Source organism: Gigantopelta aegis, chromosome 6 (assembly GCF_016097555.1).
Source record: "Gigantopelta aegis isolate Gae_Host chromosome 6, Gae_host_genome, whole genome shotgun sequence".
Classification (NCBI taxonomy): Eukaryota; Metazoa; Mollusca; class Gastropoda; order Neomphalida; family Peltospiridae; genus Gigantopelta; species Gigantopelta aegis.
The window spans coordinates 42,902,325-42,927,265 of NC_054704.1; the positions used below are offsets into that span (position 1 = coordinate 42,902,325).

At 34.5% G+C, this 24,941-nt stretch overlaps 1 protein-coding gene across 1 annotated transcript; it reads left to right on the plus strand.

The window, feature by feature from the left end:
* Window positions 1-1,781: 1,781 nt before the first annotated feature.
* On the plus strand, window positions 1,782-18,208 carry LOC121375591 (vesicle-associated membrane protein 7-like). The gene is made up of 9 exons (XM_041503120.1): window positions 1,782-1,855; window positions 4,515-4,665; window positions 8,047-8,104; window positions 9,296-9,345; window positions 10,728-10,815; window positions 11,435-11,522; window positions 13,535-13,602; window positions 14,075-14,167; window positions 16,281-18,208. Exons 1-9 carry the CDS (start codon window positions 1,849-1,851, stop codon window positions 16,341-16,343), a joined length of 666 nt encoding a protein of 221 aa, XP_041359054.1. The 5' UTR covers window positions 1,782-1,848; the 3' UTR covers window positions 16,344-18,208.
* The last annotated feature ends 6,733 nt before the right edge of the window (window positions 18,209-24,941 follow it).

Genomic DNA, 24,941 nt, shown 5'->3' on the forward strand with positions numbered 1-24,941 from the left:
CTGCACATATATAACTATGTATAATATATATTTATATCATGTAAAATTCTAAAAACAGAATTTCGTAATAAAACTCTTCATACACATCAACTCGTTTAATTAACTAATTGGCTTCAGCCATCATAAGCGTCTCATAACAGACGACATGTGTGGAATCTTTGTAACAACATGTTCAATCAAGTCTTATCAGGTCATCGAATAGCAACATGTTCAATCAAGTCTATCAGGTCATCGAATAGCAAAGATTTGGAAAAAAACATTAATGATTTAAATTTTCAAAAATAAGTAATGCAAAATATTTTGGGCATATCCCCATTTCCAGGTTATGCCCACCTTAAATGTACAGACACCAGTTTTATATACCGTAATTTTATGCAGGTGTAAAGATAAAACGAGCTTGGTAAATCGTATGGACACTGCGGTTATTCGGTTGATGCCCGTCACGTGACTCAAAAATAATACGTCACACCTCTACTCTCCAAATAGCCGTTATTTTTCTCTGAATTATGGACCGTCGACATAAGTCAATTACCATCCGTGACTGAGCGCCTTTAACCTTTTATGACCTCTGGTGACCCACACACATTTCAAAGATAACCTCCACTGGAATATGATACAGCACATCATTCTACATGAAACCCCCTTTTTTAATTAAAAAATCAATGAACTGAGAAAAGTGACGTTAAAGTTGAGATTTTGTACTGGGATATGATGCAGCACATGATCCTACATGGATTAACCATGGTGGTAGCTTTGACTTCTCGGGTAGAACGAAATCGTTTTCTAAGCCACTTTTTGGATTCTGCCTCTAGACATACTGTTGATGAGTGCTTTGTAACTGTGCTGAGATATGATTTTTTTTTTTTTTTTTTTTTTTTTTTTTTTAATGTATCAATCCCATGTTTGTCGCACATTGTGACTTGGTCATCACCTAGGAGCATCCAGTCGTATGTCTTGAAATATTGTTAACACACGTACATGTGTAAACGAGTATGTGGGGTTTTTTTTTTTTTTTTGGGGGGGGGGGGGTAATCAACAATTCGACGTTTATCAAATAGGGAAGAATGCAAATTACGCTAAAAACGACTAGGCTACGATCAGGTGCGTGTGCAGGAAATTTTGCGCAGGGGTGGGTGGGGGAGACGAATAAAGTAATATGGAGGAGTCAATTCATTCTCTCCAGCAAAATATATTGGGGAGATTTGCTTGAGCGGTCAAGTGTTTCGAACTCCAAAAGCCTCCCCCTGCATGGGCGGATCCAGGAAATATTTTTAGGGGGGGGACCAAAAAAGAAGGGCACATTGACTCGTCAAAAGGGCACCTTACTACAAGTTTTGATATTTACAATTAATATGAATTCCTACAGTTCTACGTCATAATATACTAGCAATAATGAAGTAAATTGGCGTCACTCGCGTTAGAACCTCAATGGGGCCCCATTGAGACTCAATAACACAGACACATATCTGCAAGCTTGCGCATGTACACGAAAATCTTGATTTCATTTATCTACAATATAATTATTGTTTACTTAAAAAAAAAAAAATTCTACAAACAAAAAGGGCACTTGGACATTTTGAGGGCACTTGAACAATTTTTGGGGGGGCGCGTCCCCCTGGTCCCCCCCCCTTGGATCCGCCCATGCCCTGCACACGCGCACTGATCTTATGGGCTTCGGAATGTAACTCAAAGCAGTCCGAATGCATTATATTGAATAGTCCTGATTTTTGTTTCGGTTTGGTGAATAAGAATCACGTGATTACAAATACCGTCATTTCCGGGTATACAGGTAAACAAGGAAATTGTAAAATTATTTCCACAAATCGCTCTGCCAGTAATACGTTTGATATGAAAGGTAACTGTTTAAGGTTTATTCATTCCACATTAGTCTGTTACTTCCAATGTACATGTATGAAAAAAGAAATATTAGCAGAATAACAGCTGAGTCGAGTATATGTGTCGTAATGTGATGTGCCTGAGGTCAGACTCCGACTCAGAGGTGTCTCGGAGAGTGAACAGTCTTTATCACAGTAACTTTCTGATACGAACAAGGCATTGTCATGTTGTGATCGTGGCATGAGTTCGTCCGGTAACCCCCTTTCAATGGTTAGGGTAGATTTAGGGTTAGGGTTAGTCTTTAGACTAAATTGGAGCCTTAAGCTGCCTTTGATATACAGATATCGTCAACGTCCCTAACTGCGTTATGCTTCCAACTCCGTTCACTTTGTTTTCTTGTGCACGGTTCACACAATCAACATCTGATTTGTTGTCATCAGCATGTTGTTCATTTAAGAGATTTTTTTTCACAGTTCAGGAACATTTTCATTAACAATAAATTTCACACAAATAAGTATCTTAATACAGAACTTTGAAAACTCCTAAAAACAATAATTTTACTAAGTCGTTTTCGTTGACTTTTGCATGAGGAAAGTAAACAAATGTTTGTCACATTCACAAAAAATTTCATAAAAATAAGATTAAAACGAGCAAAGAAAGCAAGATTGAACTTAACCTATAAAGTTTAACATTATAAAGACGGAACATTTCATAAAAAAAAAATTCTATGATTTTCGAAGGCTGTTATTTAAAAGAAAACTTATTTTTAAGACCTATTTTTTTCTATTCTCAGCTGTACTGCTATTTTGTTATTGAAGTCACATGATTGTCATGGCGTCTGCTGGCAAAACTCTCTTTACAAATACTTGCCAAAAATATATGGTCCTTATATGTTTTAACATAAATATATTTCTGGATATCTGTTTATATATTTTTTAAAACTCAGAATGCAGCTTATATTTTTAACCAAAATGTTTTATTATTATAACTATTCATTTGGTCAACTTTTAATACAATTGCAAGACATCAGAATTGTTATATTTGTGTTCCTAAAATGTTGTCTGTTAACATTGGTTCTCGAGGACTCCATTTTGTAATTTGTCTTAAAATATTTTTAAATTATTATAAGTACATGTTTTGTTGAACAACACACATGTTTTGATAAAACACTGAAAAGTTTTGTGTTTGAAAGTTTTGGCTGTAAGTTATGCCACTAAACATTTCACTCACCGAAACAGGTTATGTAGTTAACAGTATTTACCGCTGATGCATGCTACAGTTTTTGATGCATGTGCAGTGATCTTTGCTACATAAAGGCCAGTTTAGTGCTCATTTGAAGCATAGAAATAATAATAAAAATGTAGCTATTTGAATAACAACTGTCTGTTTATAAATATTGATATGATTTTAAAAAGTATGCTTATGCTCACCGAAACTGGTTCACCCATGATACTATAGGGGGACAGGTGAAATTCTTTCCTAGGCTTTTACTAAGGTTAACAACAGTCACTTTTTGGACCCTTGTTTTGGCTTCGTACACAAGTGACAATAAATAAAACGTATCCAATGGTAATTTCTTGATATGATATATTTGACAAAATATATTTTTTGTCCAGAATATGAACAGTAAAAACATACCGACCTGTAAACAGTTTTGTCTGCTTGTTATAGAAATTTTACAGGGGTCAAGGTTAGTAGACCAGTTTTTATTTTAATGTAGCAAAGCATTGTAATAAAATACTTGAATTTGAATGATGTCAGTATTCCAATGACATCACTTTCCATCTCCTTACAAAAACCATAAACTGGGTCAGGCCTCAAGCGAAGTCAGAATCATAGAGCGAAGTCACTTCTGTCTCAAACTTTTGAGAGGGCATAGTTTTTAATGGGAGGGAGACTTGAATTTTTAATCTAATTATGACTAATAATATAAAATATGCAAAAAGAATTTACTACACCATGCAGAGTATTGTCCTAGTAGGTTAATCTACCAATGTCAAGCTTAGATTATTCAGAGGCAATTAAATGCATTCCACAGTCACTGTTTCTTAATTTTTGATTAAAAAATTGTACCTTGTACGAAATATGGATTTCAAGTGAAATTACGGTAAGATATATATATATATATTTATTGAGCATGAAGCCAAAACATGGGTGCGAAAAGTGACTGTCATCGACCTTAGCATAGAGCAAACATTTTTACAAATGTCGTATATTTATTGTCAACATCTGCATTTAGCCCAAGTACTCTGATTGTAAGAGAGCTGGAGGGATATTTGGTTATGACGCTCTCATTACAGTCAGAGACCCAAGCTATGTAATTGTTTTGCGGTCGCTGCCCACCAAAGAGTACTCAAAGATTCCTGCTCTAATACCACAACAATACTATGTTTGACATCAAATACCTTTACAGTTTCCTGATTAAAAAATAATCTACATATTAATGACTAATACACACACTACAGAAAGAAACCCAACAGCATCCTCATTCAGCTAAGCTTCAACAAACCGACAGCAGAATTCTAAGGTTGCTGACCTATATCATGATGTAGTGTCACATGATCACTCATTCAGTGATTCGTCTTCCAGGAGCCATCTCATATGACAATATAACAAGTTTTAGTTATTTTTAGGCTTTGGTGGTTCTTCTATCTTTGTTATTAAAATTTATTTTTCAGGCAAAATGCCATTGCTGTATGCAGTGGTAGCACGAGGTACTACAGTTCTTGCGAAGTATGCTAGTTGTGCTGGAAACTTCTCAGAAGTTACAGAACAGATTCTGGCAAAAATTGGTCCAGATAATACAAAGTTAACTTACTCCCATGGAAGGTAAATATTAAGAACTACATATAATAGTAAATTTTTATATTTAAAAATATATAGATGTTGTTACCAGAGTGTTTATCTGTATCATCAATATTAGATATTAGGAATAAAAAGTGTATTATGCAAGCATAATGCATTATTTTTATATATGATATCGACAATACCGAAACACGCAAGGGTAATAATCTCTTTATCATATAATCTCAAGCTTAATACATGTTTTTGTAAACTGTACATGCAACTTTCATTCCAATCCACCATTACAAGATATTCAAATGACTAAGAATATGTAGAGTGGTGTCTTTTTTAATGAAAATGACATCATTTTGGATGTGCTTACATAAAAAATAACTAGTTCTTAACGGTTTTTGTTTTCTGAATGCTGGCCAGCTTTCAGTGTAAAATTGCTATTGAATTGTTATTATGTGATAACTATGAATGCACACTTCCATTATGGCGTGTCACCATAGAACGTTTGCTTAAAGGTCAATAAACGTAGTGCCATGACCGAGAGTAATTTATATCTAATTTGTAAAGTTATCAAATTCTTATAAATATCACATACTTTGATTACACTTGATATTGAAACGAAACCCTGAGTTCACTTCATGTGACTTGGTGTTTACAAAAAGGATAAATTTCCACGTCAGGTCCGGCCACCCCTTTCGGTTGTGGACTTCCAAAAGGTTCTACAAATTAATGCATTTTATAATAATGGTTTGTCCAGTAATCTAACGACCTGCCACAAGGTTAACCAAAGCACAACAGTTTTAAAACATTTATTCAACACAAATACAAAGAGCTCTTAACAAAATACTGTGGACATTTGACAAGTTATACTATAATATTACCCTGATATTTCCGACAAATATACTTATTTGAAAGTTCCATACCAAATAAAACACCGGTCTACATGAAAAACTTATAATATCGGTAATTTAGGATACAACTCCTATTACAAATAAAATAGTCCCTATCAGAAACTATCAATTTGATTTGAAAGATGATTTACACCAAAATCCCAAAACTACAATTCTTCCATGTTACAATTAATTTCCGTAAACAGCCTCTATTACAAATCAAAAGTGAATATCCCACATTGAAATTCAACAATTGGTTTTAAAGCCGAATTATCACGGAGTTCACTACACCTCCCAAACCTCAAACAAACATATCGGAAAACAAATAACTTAAAATTTATCTGCATGTTTAGAAATAATATTTCCAAGAAAAATAAATGACGTGCACCCACATGCACAACCAACAAAATGACACCAATTCTTTTACTAACAATGTACAACGATTAACCCCATAGCCAGTAATAAAGCATATGGAAACAGAGAGAGCGAGAGAGAGAGAGAGAGAGAGAGATAGAGAGAGAGAGAGATTCTAAAATCTAGGCTTTAACCCACCCCTAAAATATTAATTTACCCAAACCATAATAACTTACGTGTTGACCCTATGAAAACACATCAAAAAGTAAAGTTCCAAGTTTGACCACACGGGCAACACGAGGACGAAGTCGTATCTCATTGGTTCATCCCAAATAAACAATCATATAAAAATTATTACCCATAACAATTACGCCTAAAATTCACCAAAATATTCTATTATTACTACAATAGTGTATCCATTTAACAAACAAAAAATATTAATTTAAAATAATACAAATGAAAATATATATTTTACTTCCTGTTGCATTACCGTAAAACCTCTAAATATTACTCTACTAAAAAATTTATCTTAATAACAATGAATTCCATGTTTTTATCCCAGCAATATTATTCAGTTAGTAAATAGTGATTAGTATAGTCAATACAGAAGAAATAGAGAATATAACAAAATAAAATTACAACTGAAAAAAGAAAATAGGACAGAAGAGTTAAATGGATAAAAACATGGTTCATTACAATATTATGTTAGCTAATATATGATAAATATGTGTGTGTGTGTGTGTGTGTGTGTGTGTGTATGTATCAGCGATAGAAATAAGCAGAATTTTTCAGGGGTGCACAAATCAGTTGCCTGGGCGCCCGGGACAACCAAAATATGTTGTGGGCAACCATTCTTTGTCAAATTTATGTTATGTATAATCATGTATGTTATAAAAACGTGTGATACTTGCATACCATATCGTTATATATAGGACTTCTCCCTATGCTTGTAACTGTGTATCAAAGTACTGATGGTATCGCTGATGATCTCGACCAATGTTCTCAGGTACAAAATACAAAATAGTAACCAAACACTATTGTACATACAGATGTATGTTTACTTCAAACTGATCTTCATGTAAAGAAGAAGATGTCATCTTCTAAATTCTTCAAAGCAAACAATGCAAACAGCATGTCAACTTTTACTTCCACGTTTACATGTGACGTCAAACTTTGAGCCGCGTATACTTGGTTTCTGACGTCATGCTAAGTTGTAGGTTTTCATGCGTGACGGCTCATATACATATATAGATATATATATGTATTATGTATGTATGTATGTATGTATGTATGTATGTATGTATATATATATGTATATATATATATATTTCTAAAAAGATGTGATAGATGTTGTCACTGCAGAGGTATACCTCAGAACAATTACTCTATCCTAATACATGTATAAATGTAAGGGCACCTTAAATAACAAGCACTCATCTGTAAAGAGTATATTGGATCCTTCCCTTTGGTCGCAGACGTTGTATGTGGCCTCCGTTTTGTCCTGTTTAGAACTCTTTTATTTATTCCAATTAATTTTAAAACTGAACCTGCTTCAAACTTGTGTAATTTAGTAATTATTCCTATGCCCAGTTCTGCGCTTCAGACATGTTCAAATTATTTGCTGAGTGTTCCAGATGGGACAATAAAGGAGATCCTTGTGTGATAAGGCCCATATGTACATGTAACCCTGGCAGTTCATGCCGGCATTCAGCAGTACTGGGATAAAAACTGAGGTAACTCATTTAAAATTATTCACAATAATATAGGCATTTAAAATATTGAAGAAAAAACCCTTTTACCTCAGTACTTGTTTTTGCTGATGCAATTTCATGAATTGCAAGGGCTGCATATATTACATGTATTGGTAAAATACCTGACCGTTATCCACACGCATGCGCGCACGCACGCACACACACACACACACACACACACAGCCATATTGTTAGTTAGTTTTAGTGTTGTGGTGATGTTCCCTCTTACATGTATCTGTAGTATAATGAGGGGTAACAGGTGGAAGTCTTTCCTAAACAGTAAATTAATAATATAAATTAATAATAATTTTTGTTTTGTTATATAGTAGTATACAGTCCCTTGTACCACCGTTTGACAATTTTGCCAAATATTGTTTGTTTCTTGTTTTATCTTTACTGAAATGTTCATATTTTTGCAGTTACTTGTTCCATTACATTTGTGAAGACAATATCATCTACTTGTGTATAACTGATGATGTAAGTACAATATGGAATTTTAAAGGGAACTGTTACTAGAATCTTGTTAATTGTGTGTAACTGATGATGTAAGTACAATATGGAATTTTAAAGGGAACTGTTACTAGAATCTTGTTAATTGTGTGTAACTGATGATGTAAGTACAATATGGAATTTTAAAGGGAACTGTTACTAGAATCTTGTTAATTGTGTATAACTGATGATGTAAGTACATGTACAATATGAAATTTTAAAGGGAACTGTTACTAGAATCTTGTTAATTGTGTGTAACTGATGATGTAAGTACAATATGGAATTTTAAAGGGAACTGTTACTAGAATCTTGTTAATTGTGTATAACTGATGATGTAAGTACATGTACAATATGAAATTTTAAAGGGAACTGTTACTAGAATCTTGTTAATTGTGTATAACTGATGATGTAAGTACAATATGGAATTTTAAAGGGAACTGTTACTAGAATCTTGTTAATTGTGTATAACTGATGATGTAAGTACATGTACAATATGAAATTTTAAAGGGAACTGTTACTAGAATCTTGTTAATTGTGTGTAACTGATGATGTAAGTACAATATGGAATTTTAAAGGGAACTGTTACTAGAATCTTGTTAATTGTGTATAACTGATGATGTAAGTACAATATGAAATTTTAAAGGGAACTGTTACTAGAATCTTGTTAATTGTGTATAACTGATGATGTAAGTACATGTACAATATGAAATTTTAAAGGGAACTGTTGCTAGAATCTTGTTAATTGTGTATAACTGATGATGTAAGTACATGTACAATATGAAATTTTAAAGGGAACTGTTGCTAGAATCTTGTTAATTGTGTATAGCTGATGTCAATGAAGTTATTTTGTCACTCTTATGAATATCATCCCACATGATCTCTTTTTATTTGAAACATTGAAGGTGTGATATTCTTAGTAAACATAACATAACTTGTTAAACTGTCATATTAGTGACCATTTTAAATAGACAAATATATGATATTTTACAAAGAAATGTCCCCCAAAAACTAATACTAGTTGTTATTTTGTTGCACTTTAATAGTTCTACAATACTTATTTGGCTGCACATTTCAAAAAATTAGATTCCTCAAAGTGCTAATAGTAATTCCTCCCCCCCCCCCCTCCCCCGATATTGATATTGTTACAATCTGATTTTTGTTTTGTTTTATTTTTTCCAGGAGTTTGAAAGATCAAGAGCCTTTTTATTTCTCAATGAAATTAAGAGAAGGTTTGTGTCAATATTCTTATTATCGTTAATTGATTTAGGTGTTGAAGTTTCTATGTGTGTTTAAACTTTGTTTTAGCTTTAGTACAGTTGTTAAATTACATGTATAGATGTTGGTTAATATTTTAGCATGCTTTTTACTTAACTGCCATCCATTTAACAAAAAAGCTAATTGGAGTTTAATATGTAAGGGAACATTGAAGTATTACGTAATGCTATTTTTGTCAAAATTAAATACCCTTCCTCCCCGTGTAATGCTCTGTAGCTCTATAGACCATACACTCCCTAAAATATTACGTAAATCTTGGAGACACCCCTTCCCATTGACAAACAGGTCATGATATCATTGTAATATACATACATTTTGGCAATTTGGGAATACACAGATATGCATTTCAACTCTTATTTATTATCATTAAATTTTGTGTATACATTATAACTACCTACGTTACACATTGTCATTGTGACAGAGTGATTATGAAAAGAAAAAAGAAAGATTTTAGTCATTTAAAAAAGTGTGTTAAAATGAATGTAATGCTGATCAGTACACCAACTAACATAATAATGCTACATAATATTTGGACCTACACCCACCCCCCTCAAGTGTTACATAATATTTGAGTGGCCTCTGTTAGTGTCGAGGTATATTTTGTGCAAGCTGTTTTTTCTTTCTAATAGATTTGTGCCGTGTTACTTTTGGGGTGAAGGGCAGTGATTACATGTATGTTTATAAATATATTAAAAAAAAAGTTATTTCCTTTTTTGTTTTTTTGTTTTTTATGAGGGGACAGGATGTAGCCCAGTGGTAAAGTGCTCGTCTAATGCACGGTCGCTCTATGATCGATCCCCATCAGTGGGCCCATTGTGCTATTTCTCGTTCCAGCCAATGTACCACAACTGGTATATCAAAGGCGATGGTATGTACTATCCTGTCTGTGGGATGGTGCATATAAAAGATACTTTGCTATTAATGGGGAAAATGTGGCTTGTTTCCTCTCTAAGACTGTCAGGATTTAAATGTTTGACATCTAATAGCCAATGATTAATATATCAATGTGCTCTAGTGATGTTGTTAAAGAAAACAAACGTTTAGATTTTTTTGATGAAATGAAGGCTTTAAAGGCCCAATATTGTATCTGACTCCATTTTGGTTGTTTTCCTTCTTTTAATAGGGACGAAAATGACTAATAAAAACAAATTATGAAAACATTGCAGGGTCTTAAAAAGTAGGTGTTACTGAAAGCATTTTGTCAGACAAAGAAAGGGAACCATAATTCCAAGGTTTTTCATCCCTGCAACTACTTATCTCCGAGACTAGACTGTTGGTCTTGTATTAGAACTGTTTTGACACATTAAAACACAAATTGTATTTGTTTCTTCTTCAGGTTTCATTCCCAGTATGGTGTTAGGGCACAGACTGCTTTACCCTTTGCCATGAACAGTGAATTTTCTCGAGTCATAGCATCACAGATGGTGAGCGGATTGTTTATATTTAGATGTTGCCAAATATTATAAATGATACCAAAAATGACACATGTACTTGTTATTGATCTTATTTGTTGTAGTTTTGTGAATAAAAACCAGTTTTAAAAAGTTTCATGTTCTAAAGCACTGGACTGGGATCTGTCTAAGTGGCAGACTGTTCTCCGTGACTGCATTCAGCTGGAAAATGCTTGCTAGACTGGTTCATGTGCTTTCACATTAAATCAAATGACTACATTGGAAACCAGTCAAATTACTTGTTTAACATCAGCATTACTTGCTGTTGTTGAACACATGCCTGGTGTGTGATGGGTTATTGAGTTACTTCCATCAGTGGATCCATTGTGTCTGTGTCACCCCATGATATTTGCTATGGTATCTGGATGAAAATGCATTTAAAAGACAGCTTGCTGTTATTCAGCAAGAGTAGCCTATGTTGTAGCAGTGTGTATCCCTTCTCAATGTACAGATCATTCTCCATATATGAGAGTCAGACACCTAGTTGCTGTAGTTTAAAATGTGCTGAGGTGTCATAAAACAAACTTTCCGTCTCGTTCCATTCTATTCATAACCAGATATTTTGGTAATTTTCTCATAATATTTTTTTCAGAGATACTTCACGGAAGAGAAACCTGACCAGCTGAGCAAGGTTGAGGACCAGGTTGATGAATTAAAAGGAATCATGGTAAAGAATATTGGTGAGTGGCCAGCATAATCAAGTACCGTATAACCGGAAATTTTCGTGGTCTTAAGGTTTCTTATTTTCGTCGTTTGCCAAATCTAAATTGAAAGTGATTTTATTTTCGAGTTTTAACAAGTCTAGTTGCAAGAATACTTGTTACTGTTGATTAAAGTTTCACCTCGACTGCCAGTTGTTCGATACCACCAACGTGTAAAGTTAAACAATAGAACACTCAGCTGTAGCCTAATTGGCCACTGACTACTATTCGCCAGACAACTGATCACAGTCTTTAATTTTGTGTAAAGCCAATTACGACGTATGTGTGAACAAACCACTTAAGAACGCCATGAAGTCTGAGTTCACGACATGCTATTCAAAGCAGGTTTCCCTGGCTATGAAAGATGGCAAAGGTGTAACAGACATCAAGATCGAAATGCGTACTTCGGTAATAAAACCAATTAATGCAAGGTGGATTATGAAAGTTATGGCAGAATTGAAAACACGCCAGAAAATGTTGAACTCTGCATTCATCCACACTGGAATCACTGATGCAGTGCGGGCGGACATTGACAAAAGCAATATACAAAATTAAAAAATATTTCATTATATTCTACACACAGTAAGATTCAGACAATACCTTTTTTAAAATTCTAACTTGTTGTCTTGACTATACTATTCTCTTGTCGTATCCGGTGGACTGCGCATGACAGAAAATAAAATGTTCCAGTAAATTGTCAGTGTGTTATGTTTTTCACAATAAATATTTTAGATAGAATTTGTTGATGTTTTCAAAATATTTTCAAGGATTTATATTTTCGATGCAGACTACTTACCCTCGAAACCCACGAAAACAAAAATCCTCGAAAATTTCCAGTTATACGGTAACTAGAAACCTAGTGCAAGGGTTAGGTTGTATGTTTTTTGTTCCAAATGTTATGTACCTGTAGATGGGAAGAATAGTAGGTAATGAGCCAGTTGTTTTTTCTAATACATACCTACTTACAAAATATAGTTTTACAATCTGGCTTATAAGAATACCAGAAGATCCAGTGGGCATAATGCAATAATTTTTGCAACAGAGTTTCGAGTCAAATCTTTAAAAATGTCACACACATGTAGTTGGTATGGCATTGCCATGATGTTAAAGTTTTTAAGATGTTATTAATGTCTTGAATCTAGACTGAAATGTTTTATAAGCATGGAGTCAAGATTTCACATGGGTTGAATGGCAAAACGTTTTCTCAGTTCTGAAGTATCAAATGATACTGTTCAAATCAGATAATGATAAATGCACTTTTTGCAGATCAACAACTGAAGATTTGTACTATCTATTTTGGGATTGCCCTATTGTTAGTATCTTTTGGTCGCAACTTTTAAAATAGATTAAAACAAACTGTCTTCATGTCAAAACTCTCAAATTAAATGCAGAATTAATTTTATTTGGTGTACAAAAAACAACTAAAACAGATGTAGGTCTGGATTTTTTAATCTTGTTTTCCAAATTCTTTATTTATAAAATCAAAGTGAAAAATATCTTGCCAAACCTTGAACATTTAAAGAATTAATTGTACATGAGATACCAAATTGAAAAATATTTTTACTTCACTAAATGTAAAAAAGCTGATTTCGATAAAAACAATTGTCAAAATATGCAACACTTATTCAAAAAAGAGTAACAGTATGAGAAAGTACAAACTTCTGAGGATCATCTATATGAATATATATGTATATAATATAATTGAGTATGCAAAGGCATGAGTGGAAACTGTCAAATGTAGCATGGGATTATGTGTGTCTGGAATTTTTAAAAATAATAATTCAATTGCCAAATGTTCTATTCCCAGTGTTGGTGAGACTTATACAGGAAGAATATTGTAAGGTGATGATTCAGGGCTCCCCAACCCTGACATGACCTAATTTCTGGGGATAATTTTTTTTTTTTTTTTTTTTAAATGATACTGTTCACATACTGGGGTTTTTGACTAGCTCAAATGTAAAATATAATGTTTAATTTATTTTTATTTGTAGATCAAATAGCAGACCGAGGCGAGAGATTAGAGCTTTTAGTGGACAAAACAGATGAACTGCAATCAAATGTTAGTGAAATGTATTTCTTTAAAATGCAGATTCCTATTTCTCAGTTTATTACTTAGTGATTTTGATTTATTTCTTAATTCTACTGTTGAGAGTTTAAAAATAATATTTTTTCATAAGATACCACTTCATGGCACAACTGAACACACATTATATCTTGGTGCATGCATGTATGAATATACACACACACAGGCCCGTAGCCAGGATTTTGAGAGGCGGGGGGTCGTTTAGGCTTATGGTGACGGGGTCTGGGGGCCTGTTGAAAAAAAATAACACCGGTAGGAAGGATCAAGCACCCCCCCCCTCGACCTCCCATTAGCTATGAGCCTCAAAAACACACATACATGTACATGTACACACACACAAACAGATAAAACACTATTATATGTTACACAGTATACATTCTAAATATTTAGTAACTACATGTATACTATGCTTATTTTGAAACACACTAAAATATCATTTTTATTTCAGGCTGTTTCTTTCAAGAAGACAAGTCGTAGTCTTGCCAGGTCTCTGTGGTGGAAAAACATCAAACTAACTGTGATAATAGTTGTAGTGTTAATAGTAAGTATCTCTGTCTCTGTGGTGGAAAAACATCTAACTAACTGTGATAATAGTTGTAGTGGTAATAGTACGTATCTCTGTCTCTGGTGGAAAAACATCAAACTAACTGATAATACTTGCAGTGTTAATAGTAAGTATCTTTCTCTCTTTCTCTCTCTCTCTCTGTGGTTGAAAAACATCTAACTAACTGTGATAATAGTTGTAGTGGTAATAGTGCGTATCTCTGTCTCTGTGGTGGAAAACATCAAACTAACTGTGATAATAGTTGTAGTGGTAATAGTACGTATCTCTGTCTCTGTGGTGGAAAAACATCAAACTAACTGTGATACTACTTGCAGTGTTAATAGTAAGTATCTCTCTCTCTCTCTCTCTCTCTCTCTCTCTCTCTCTCTCTCTCTCTCTCTCTCTCTCTCTCTCTCTCTCTCTCTCTCTGTGGTTGAAAAACATCTAACTGTGATAATAGTTGTAGTGGTAATAGTACGTATCTCTGTCTCTGTGGTGGAAAACATCTAACTAACAGATAATAGTTGTAGTGGTAATAGTGAGTATCCCAATCTCTGTGGTGAAAAAACTGGTGATAGTAAGTATCTCTGTATCTGGTTGAAAAACATCTAACTGTGGTAATAGTGAGTATCTTTGTCTCTGCGGTGGAAAACATCCATTTAATGGTAATAATAGTTGTAGTGGTAATAGTAAGTACTCTAGACTCTGAGCAAACTAATAACATATCAGTCAGTTTCAGGTGTTTTATTAAGTCAGACTATTATTTTAATGAGACATATGTAGGTTTTCTTTGAAGACAACATGTTTGAATTACCAAATGTTTGACCTCTAAATAGCCGATAAGTGATTAATCATTATGCTCCACTGGGACCAGCCTTGGTGGTGTCGTGGTTAGGCCATCGGTCTACAGGCTGGTAGGTACTGGGTTCGGATCTCAGTCGAGGCATGGGATTTTTAATCCAGATACCGACTCCAAACCCTGAGTGAGTACTCCGCAAGGCTCAATGGGTAGGTGTAAACCACTTTCACCGACCAGTGATCCATAACTGGTTCAACAAAGGCCATGGTTTGTGCTATCTTGCCTGTGGGAAGCGCAAATAAAAGATTCCTTGCTGCCTGTTGTAAAAGAGTAGCCTATGTGGCGACAGCGGGTTTCCTCTAAAAAAAACCACAGTGTCAGAATGACCATATGTTTGACGTTCAATAGCCGATGATAAGATAAAAAAATCAATGTGCTTTAGTGGCGTTGTTAAATAAAACAAACTTTACTCCTTTTTTTTCATGCTTCAGTGGTGTTACACAAACGAAACAATTTTGTTTTTACAAGTACAAACCTGTCTTGAGTAATTTGCTAAAAGACTTATTTCACTAATTACTAAGCATTAATCAGTTCTGGAAAAACAGACAACTCAGGACATGGTCAAGGAACATTTGGTTTTCAAAATCTTGATTTGCAATATTTCTAGATTAACAACTGTTGAATGTTTTGAAATTGTGTTGTGATGTCTGAAATTCGCATAGCGAATTGCGATACAATACTGAACAAAATGTTCCCTGAATGCACAGCAACCATAACTGCATATAGGTATAAAAATGAAAAATTGACAGCTGATATTTCCCTTTTGCCCATCCATAACTGCATATAAGTATGAAAATGAAAAATGTGCACCTGATATTTACCTTTACCCATCCATAACTGCATATGAGCATGAAAATAAAAAATTTACACCTGATATTTACCTTTACCCATCCATAACTGCATATTAGCATGAACATTTTTTTTACACCTGATATTTACCTTTACCCATCCATAACTGCATATTAGCATAAAAATTAAAAATTTACACCTGATGTTTACCTTTACCCATACATAACTACATATTAGTATGAAAATAAAACATTTACACCTGATATTTACCATTACCCATCCATAACTGCATATTAGCATGAAAATTAAAAATTTACACCTGATATTTACCTTTACTCATCCATAACTGCATATAAGCATGTAAATTAAAAATGTACACCTGATATTTACCTTTACCCATTCATAACTGCATATAAGCATCAAAATGAAAAATTTACACCTGATATTTACCTTTACCAACAGGTGATCATCTACTTCATTGTGTCAGCAGCTTGTGGGGGACTCAACTGGCCTAGCTGCACCTGATGGTCTTGGATAATGAATTGGGATCCTGGCTTCCGAACTACCATCATCTGGTCTCTTTACTAAACAGGGTTGCATAGTGTTGGACAACATTCAGCAAAATACTGAACACCAAAGACATGTAAAAGAAATCCACGTTTTGTGTTGTGAACTAACATTGTTCATTATTGCAGTGGATTCACAAGTTTTCTTCATCTACAACTTTGTTAAACCAGTTGTGTACATAGAAATATTGCAGAAGCCAGCATTTGTTAAGAGAACGTTATTGCAGGTGGGGTTGGATCAAAATAAGTCAAGAACAGTCGTTCAGATTACACAGAGGTTACCAGATGTCATGAAAGTTGAGAATGTTACTTCGTTCTTCACAAAACAAATTTGAATTAAAATACAACCAAAATTTTTATCAGATGTGTGCTGTTTAAATGTAAATGACATACACGAGTATCTGTATTATGAGAACAGTGATATGAATGAATAAAAGTATATGTGTGTTTTTGCAGGAATGATAATGGAAATTGGAAATTGCATAAATGTGTTGTAATGTCATTGTGTAGGTTACCAGGCCTGTAATGTATAGTAACTTGTACATTGGTTACCAGGCAGTAGGCTTATTTGGATGCCTGTTAGCTGTGGTTGGAATTTACTTCTTATTTTTAAGCTGATATGATGTATTATCATCATCCATCAACAACATGGAACATAATAAACGTGTCAGTTTTCGATGACTATCATGGAACTTGTTACTATCTTGGATATGTGCAGAATAATGTTAAGTAGATTATTATTATTATAGCATTAAGTAGATTATTATAGTGTCAAATTGCAGCCAGCACCATGCAGAATGACATTAGCAGTTGAAGTGTTAAGTAGTTTATCATAGCATCAAACTGCAGCTGGCACCAATATCAAGAATGCATCATTTCAAGCACAATAAACACAAATCATAGCATCACTTAGTCTTCCAGTTACATGTAGGTCAGGTCCTGGTCAGTTTAGAACAATGAGATAAGAGTTCAAAATAAACCAACAAAAAAAGCAGTTAAAGTGACAAACCCTAGTTTCTAAAAATGCACGTTCATCTGAGAAGTAATGGTTATTGAAAAAAACTATTATTTTTAGACACTATTTCCCTGTTTAAACATCACAGATTTTAGCTTCTATCTGAAATAATCTTTTTCAAATGTATTATGCAGGTTTGTAGATTAACTAAACTCTGTGTCCATTTTCACGGGTTGAAACGAGGTCTGCTCCTTTAATATTAAATTAAACTATACAAGTTTTAAAACATTTGAAAGCCTCATAAATGGTAATATTTATGTTTTGTGGAATGACAAACTTCAAAACTACTTTGCAATATAACATAAAAGCAATACATGGGAAAATTGCTTCGAGAAATGTCACAGATATTGGTGGGTTTGTGAAATAAGAATTAATTTATTTTAATATAATTATATGATATATAGTGAGGAGAAAAAAGAGGATCTTATATGATAGTGTTTTCCATCCTGTATGGTAACTCCACTCCACATTTCTGTCACACACATGCACATTGTAATAACAATGTAATTTACAATCGAAGAAACAAAATGGCAAAATGTTTATAACATTTCAATATTTATTGTGTATTATTATTTCATTAAAATTATGTTTCAAGAAAGTAAACTCTCACACTTTTGACAAAATCCATTTATAGTTTTTAGCAGACATTTCTTAATTACTGTTTGTTATTTGTTTTCATATCTCATTATGTGTGTATGTTGGGGGAGGGGCATTTACAGGATTAATCCCGCAGTGGATGCATTGTACATAGTTACATGAGATATGGGTCAAATAGTCACATTGTGTCATTAAACTTTGAAAAAACTAAATCCACCTGTTGGGTTTTATTTTCAAGCCATTGACATGTATACAATTGGCATTGTATATGAAAGACAGTTTTATGTTTTCAAAAGACTACTACTATTTTTTTAAAAGAAGTAGCTTATGTGGTGGCAATAATAACTTTTTAAAAATAATTTTATTACTAGTCTCATTCTAGTTCTTAATTAACATTGTATACCAATGTTTCTATCCTTCATAATGTGAAATTCAAGATGGCCACATCAACATTTGTTTGGATGAATTATTTTTAGCTTTGATATCATAAAGAAGAGATAAATGTGTGCTGTGTGCCAAGGAAGGTTGAACACCATGAGTGAGTTCCAAATATTAATATATTGTTGACATTGCCCTCTTTTACATCGTTGAGTGGGACGTAGCCCAGTGGTAAAGCGATCAATTGATGTGTGGTCGGTCTGGGATCGATCCCCATTGATGACCCCCATTGGGCTATTTCTCGTTCCGGCCAATGCGTTAGGACTGGTATATCAAAGACTGTAGTTTGTGCTACCCTGTCTGTGGGATGGTGCATATAAAAGATCCTTTGCTACTAATGGGGGAAAATGTAGCAAGTTTTCTCTCCTAAGACTATATGTCAAAATTACTAAATGTTTGACGCCCAACAGCCAATGATTAGTAAATCAATGTGCTCTAGTGGTGTTGTTAAACAAAACTAACTTTTTGTTTCACATTAAAATGGCATAAATTAGTTCATAAGGGGAGATAACACTGTCAAAGTAGGAAAACAAGAAGACTGACCAGTGGCAGAAATATGGCGCTAACCTGCACTTCATGTTTGATTTTAGGATTTTATTATCCTATGTGTTTAACTAGTCTGACAATACATACATTGTAACCATTGTGTAATATATGACTTATTTTAGGCTTTACATATCTATGATAGATTCTCTCGGATCCAAAAATCAGTTAAAGAATTGTGGGGAAACTTGGAAACATTGTGAACTTAGTTGGGGGGGAAACTGGAAAAAAATTGTGAACATTAATATCAAATTCACCTAGTCTAGCATTATGAGCCTTTTCTTGTTTAGATCTGTGTTATATAAACTGGATATAACTATCATATCCATTCTTCAGAAGGTGTGTACTGGTATATTGTGTTTTCTTGCTTTTCCATGTCATACATTTTTTCACATCTTGTAGTATTGTATTATTGAGTTTTATTGATAGCAATGGTGAGGCTGGTTTATAATCTCCTTAACCAAGGCTTTGTGAGGGCTTTTTTCATATGTCAGTGCTCAATCCTTTTGTTTGTTCCTCCCAACTGTTAGTACATTCCAAGTCTTTCAAAATGGTATGTGTTATATGTCAAAATATTTGTATATATGTATAAAGTTGTAGATAAAAAAAAATTGTCAGCAGTAAATGAATTAATTATGTGCAGTCTGTATGTCATGCCGTATTTATGGACACATGAGCATAGTGGAAGCCATCATAATCAAACCAGAACTCTGGATTATACTCTTTTATGCTGCAACCACCATTTCTATTGGCAGAATATGATGACGGATAAAGCAAAGTCATATCCTGCTACTAGCACTCATAGCCTACATTACAAAGTCACTCATTTGACCTCAAGGTCATTGTACAATGTGGCTGAAATTACAGAAATAATTGTGTTTCCCGTTAATTTTTATGGTCTGCAGGATAAAGATAACTAGTTAATGACGTTGGGTATCTGCTTTAACCTGTTCAGGCCAAATGAGAAATTCCGCTCAGCAGAGCCTCACAGAATTTCCCATTCTTACCTTCACAGGACATCATTAACTAGTTATTCCCCATCTAACATCCTTGTGCTATTATATTTAATTTATGCTTTATAAGCTGAATGTTTTTTAATTGTAAAGTACATGCATGTCTTAATAGAGCATTTTGTGGTGCATATATTCGTTCGGAGTAATAGTAAATAGTTCACCTGAGGTGCGGTGGGTAAAAAGATAAATTCCCCACGGTGAACCTATTAATAATTTCCCATTCTAACCAGTGCTAAATAATCCTGATGTCTGCAGTTTTTCCATTTGTTTTTAAATAATTAATTTAATGTTTGTGTAAACAAGGGTCAGTGATTGTGATATTTTTAAGTCTTTACAAAATATTTTAGAGGTTGAAAGTGGCTGAAATTTCTGTCGGACATTCGGTCCGGCAATTTACAAATTCTGCCCGCCCATATCAAAACCTGCCAGACCAAACATGATTGACTCTGACAAATGAGTGAATATAAACGTCAAATAATTGCCAGCCCAGTCGGATGTCAGGAAAAAAAAAAAAAAAAATCTTCTTACCCGTGATGATGTTGACTGGCAAAAACTGGTTAGGATTGCAGTATTTCGAACACTACATTTATGGGTCTTGAAAATTGAATAAAATAAATTCTTTACTGTAAAATAAAATTATTTGAGTTTGGCAGAATAAAAAAAACTATATTTTAAGGCCTCTCCATACATTTTACAAATACAAATGTACGGATATTTTGATTTTGAAGAGTTGTGATTGTATGTATGTATTTTCAGGAAAATATTTGTCTTATACCATTTTACTTCATGTTTCTTTCTTTTTTTCCATCATAGTAAATATTTAATGACTATGGAGAGCTACAAAACTGCTTGAGATTATTTTATTTTGTCATAACAGACATTATTTAAATTTACTCACTTCACTTCACAAACCACAATCGGCGACTAAATGCATTTTATTTATTTTTTTGTTGTTGTAGTCCATAATGCTGTTAATGTTTCCAATTTAAATAATTTCCAAATGCTTTGGGGTGCATGATCTTTTTAAGTCTTCTCTTTTAAAGTATGTGAACTTTTGTGTGGTTATATCATTCATGTATTAAATGTAGATGGAATGAATGATTTGTCAGTGTGCATGAGTTATGTATTTTATTGCTTCCTTCACTTAGGTGTTTGGACTGTTTAAACAAAATTTAATATTCCATGTTGCATGGCACTGGGGCTTTTTTTTCAACACCCATCATCTAATATAATATATAAATTTATACTACTAACATATTCATGAAAAAATCATAACCTTTCACAGTATCATCCAGTGGTGGCTTTTTTGCACCCTACGGAAGCATCTCAATTATCCTTAAAATGTCCACGTCATGTGGTCTCATCTCCCAGTTTTGAACCTCATGCAAAATACAAACACAACTGCTGTTTTAATAAAGTCTCTCAATGTTTAAAAAACAAACCCCTATTATACTAAATAATTGAGAAGGCTTCTTGCATTGTGGATATTAATGGTGAATTAATGTATGTTTATGTAAGCTTTAAGTTAGTGATTGCATCTAAAGGATTTTGAAGAATGGCATGTTGAAGGAAGAAAACTAATACCACTCGTTTCTAAATGGTTAAATAATGAAAATATACTACCGATCAATGCTTTGAGAGATGTACATATTCCATTAAGTATTAAATTTTATTGTAATTAATTTTGTTTGTGTACATACGGTCAAGTTGCAATGTTACAACCATTAAATTATGTATAACATCAATAAAATTAATATGTTGTTCTTTAGGATTAAAGATTAAACACTAGACAAGTACTTTTGTGTTTTGTTGTCTTGATTTCTATACATATTACACATGTATAATTAATAACGGACTTTGTTTTTAATTTGGAACTGAAATTTGGAGTGCAACAAAATAGAATACACCTACAATAATATAATGAAGGCGTGTGATGCCTAGTGCAAATAATATACCACCATCCACCATACATTATTTCTCCCCCATCCCATCCCGATTTTTAACTTGTTTGGGGACTGTAGGTTTCATCTCTGTCTGTCTGTCTGTCCCACAGTTTTTCAGATTTTTTTTTTCACAATGCTTACAGTGTAGTGTTCACCTGAGGCGCGTTATTTAGTGGTGCTAAACAAAACAAACTTTAACTTTATTTACAGATTTTTGACAGAATTAATGAAATTAGAAATAAGAAAATTTGTTTTCCAAAGTTTGTTTTATAACTCGACAAAATTTGGTTACACATTGAATTGCTGGTCACACAAGTAAACCAATTATGTAATAAATCAACTTCTGACTAAGGGTTTTCAACTACATGTACTGTAGGGACCATGTTCCTATATCTTCTTGGCATAGACTGAATGAGTTTCTGAATCTGGACACGTGGAATCCTAGCCCATTTTCCCTGCAGTGCATGTGACAGTTGCGGAAGCGTCTGAGGCTCCGGGTCACGCTGGCGTACACGTCTGTCCAGTTCATCCCATAGATGTTCAATGGGGTTGAGATCTGGTGATCTTGATGGCCATGGCAGCACATTAATGTTCTCATTCTGTAGGGAATCCATTGTTACACGTGCCGTATGCGGCCTGGCACTGTCCTGCTGAAAGAGTTTCTGTCTGTCAATCCAAAATGGGAAGCATGTGACGGTGAAGAATTTCATCCCGGTAGCATACAGCTGTTAGGTTGCCCCACATCATGACACTCCCTTCACCGAATCTGTCAACTTGGGTGACGCAGTTGTTGGCAAAATGTTCACTGCGGCGTCTGTAAACACGTTTCGTTCATCACGTCGCTGTAGAAGGAAATGTGACTCGTCACTGAACCATACTCGCCGCCAGTTTCCTCAATTTCCACCCCTGTACATTCGTGCACCAGCGAACACGTAAATGTTGATGTCGACATCGCAGGACGGGGTCAACATACGGTCTCCTAGCCCGTAAACCAGCTTCTCGAAGTCGGTTCCAAATGGTTTGTGCAGACACCCTTTTCAAACCAGGTATGCGTCCAGCAGTGTTCGTTGCTGTGGCCGTTCGGTTACGCAAGTGCAGAATCCGGATGTAGCGATCTTGTGCTGCAGTTGTTATGCGAGGTCTTCCACTTCTGAGCCGGTCTTCAGCTGATTGAAACTGCTGTTACCTGTCTTAGAGACGTGAAATGGTGCTCTAATGGACGTTCATGTGGCGTGCGACTGCTGATTGCGATTCACCTAACTGGAGGCGGCCTATTGCAATGTTTCGATTTGGCAGGCTTAGTCTTGGCATCTTGTAACTCGTCAACGTCGAAATGGAAATGAGGCATCATTGCAAGCATTGCAACTTTGAATACCCATCCCAATCTTTTCCCCAAGTTTCACGTGCATTCGCCAAAATCCGACACTTTTACGCCGATTTCCTGCAATTGTCGCACAACGTGCGTTAAATTTGTTTTTGGGTGCATTCGGGCATGCTGTCCTATTCCAGGAACATTAACAAACATGGTCATTCAGCAACATTGTACAACAAAAAACTAAATTTTGTAAAATCAAACACTTTTCTTCTTTCCCTATCACTTATGTGTTTCTTTTTTGACATAGTATATATATGCATCTTGTACATTGCAGTGTAATAATTTCCAATCTCTAAGGGCGAGACGTAGACCAGTGGTAAAGCACCTGCTTGATGCGCGGTCGGTTTGGGATCGAACCCCGTCAGTGGGCTCACTGGGCTATTTCTCGCTCCAGCCAGTGCACCACGACTGGTATGTGCTATCCTGTCTATGGGATGGTGCATATAAAACATCCCTTGCTGCTCATCAAAAAGAGTAGCCCATAAAGTTGCGACAGCGGGTTTCCTCCCTCAATATCTGTGTTGTCCGACACCATATAACCGTAAATAAAATGTGTTGAGTGCGTCGTTAAATAAACCATTTCTTTAATTTTCAACCTCTAAATTGCTCATTGGTTATATTTATTAATCTCAACCCGATACTCAGGAAATACATGCTGTGTATGTCCTCTGTGTATTCTAAATACATCATCACTGCACAGCTAGACATGTTGCAGTTGTAAAAAAAACCCTGCTATAATGAGTTTCAGTTTTATAAATAAAATGAAAATAATAATACAGCATTGTAAAAAAACATATATATATATAAAACTGAAAACATGGGTATTGTTTTAATTAACTGGTTGGTTTACAAGAAACATTTTCTTTTTGACAGTTTACTGAAGAAAAACAGATTGGAATAGGCTAATAACCTGCTAGCATTGACACACGTAACGGGTTTGGGGTCATTGTTGGTAGAGTGCAGTTCGCCAATGAAGTAGGTGATGAGATGGTCCCTCCCTCTGCCCTTAATAACCTCAATATTTGTTGTGCTGACGCTGTCTTACCATTTCAGAGAACGCGGGGGAAATCTATTCACATGGCAAAATCCAACATATTGGACACATATTTTAAAGACGTTGAGTGGCTACCCCACCATGGACATGACTTAGATAGCATATACAATCCGTTCACTGAGATTAAGTTAAATGGACCTGATAATAATGAATTTAAAAGACGGGCGGCACAGTGTAAAACATAGTGGTACGTCTCGAGATTGCCAGACGCTCTTTTCATAGTCAACTGTGTAGGAGATTTTCACAGATAAAACAAATATACTACCCCCACCCCTCCAAAAAAGTTAGAATAATAATCAAAGTGGTACGACCACTGGTACCGTCTGTGCCACTTCTGCGATTGCGATTATGAATTCCCAATTCATCCCGAACAGGATATAAAACTGATAACCTACGTTATGAACATTTCATCATGAAGAGTTGGGAATCGATCTTTAATCCTAACTTTCGATAAGTTCAGGCTAAAACAAGAAAGGTTTTTTTTCTCCAGTACAACATAAAAGGTGCATGACATCCATTGATTTAACAGTCATTGAAACGCCTTCATATTTCATATTGCCACCCTGGTGTATTAAACCA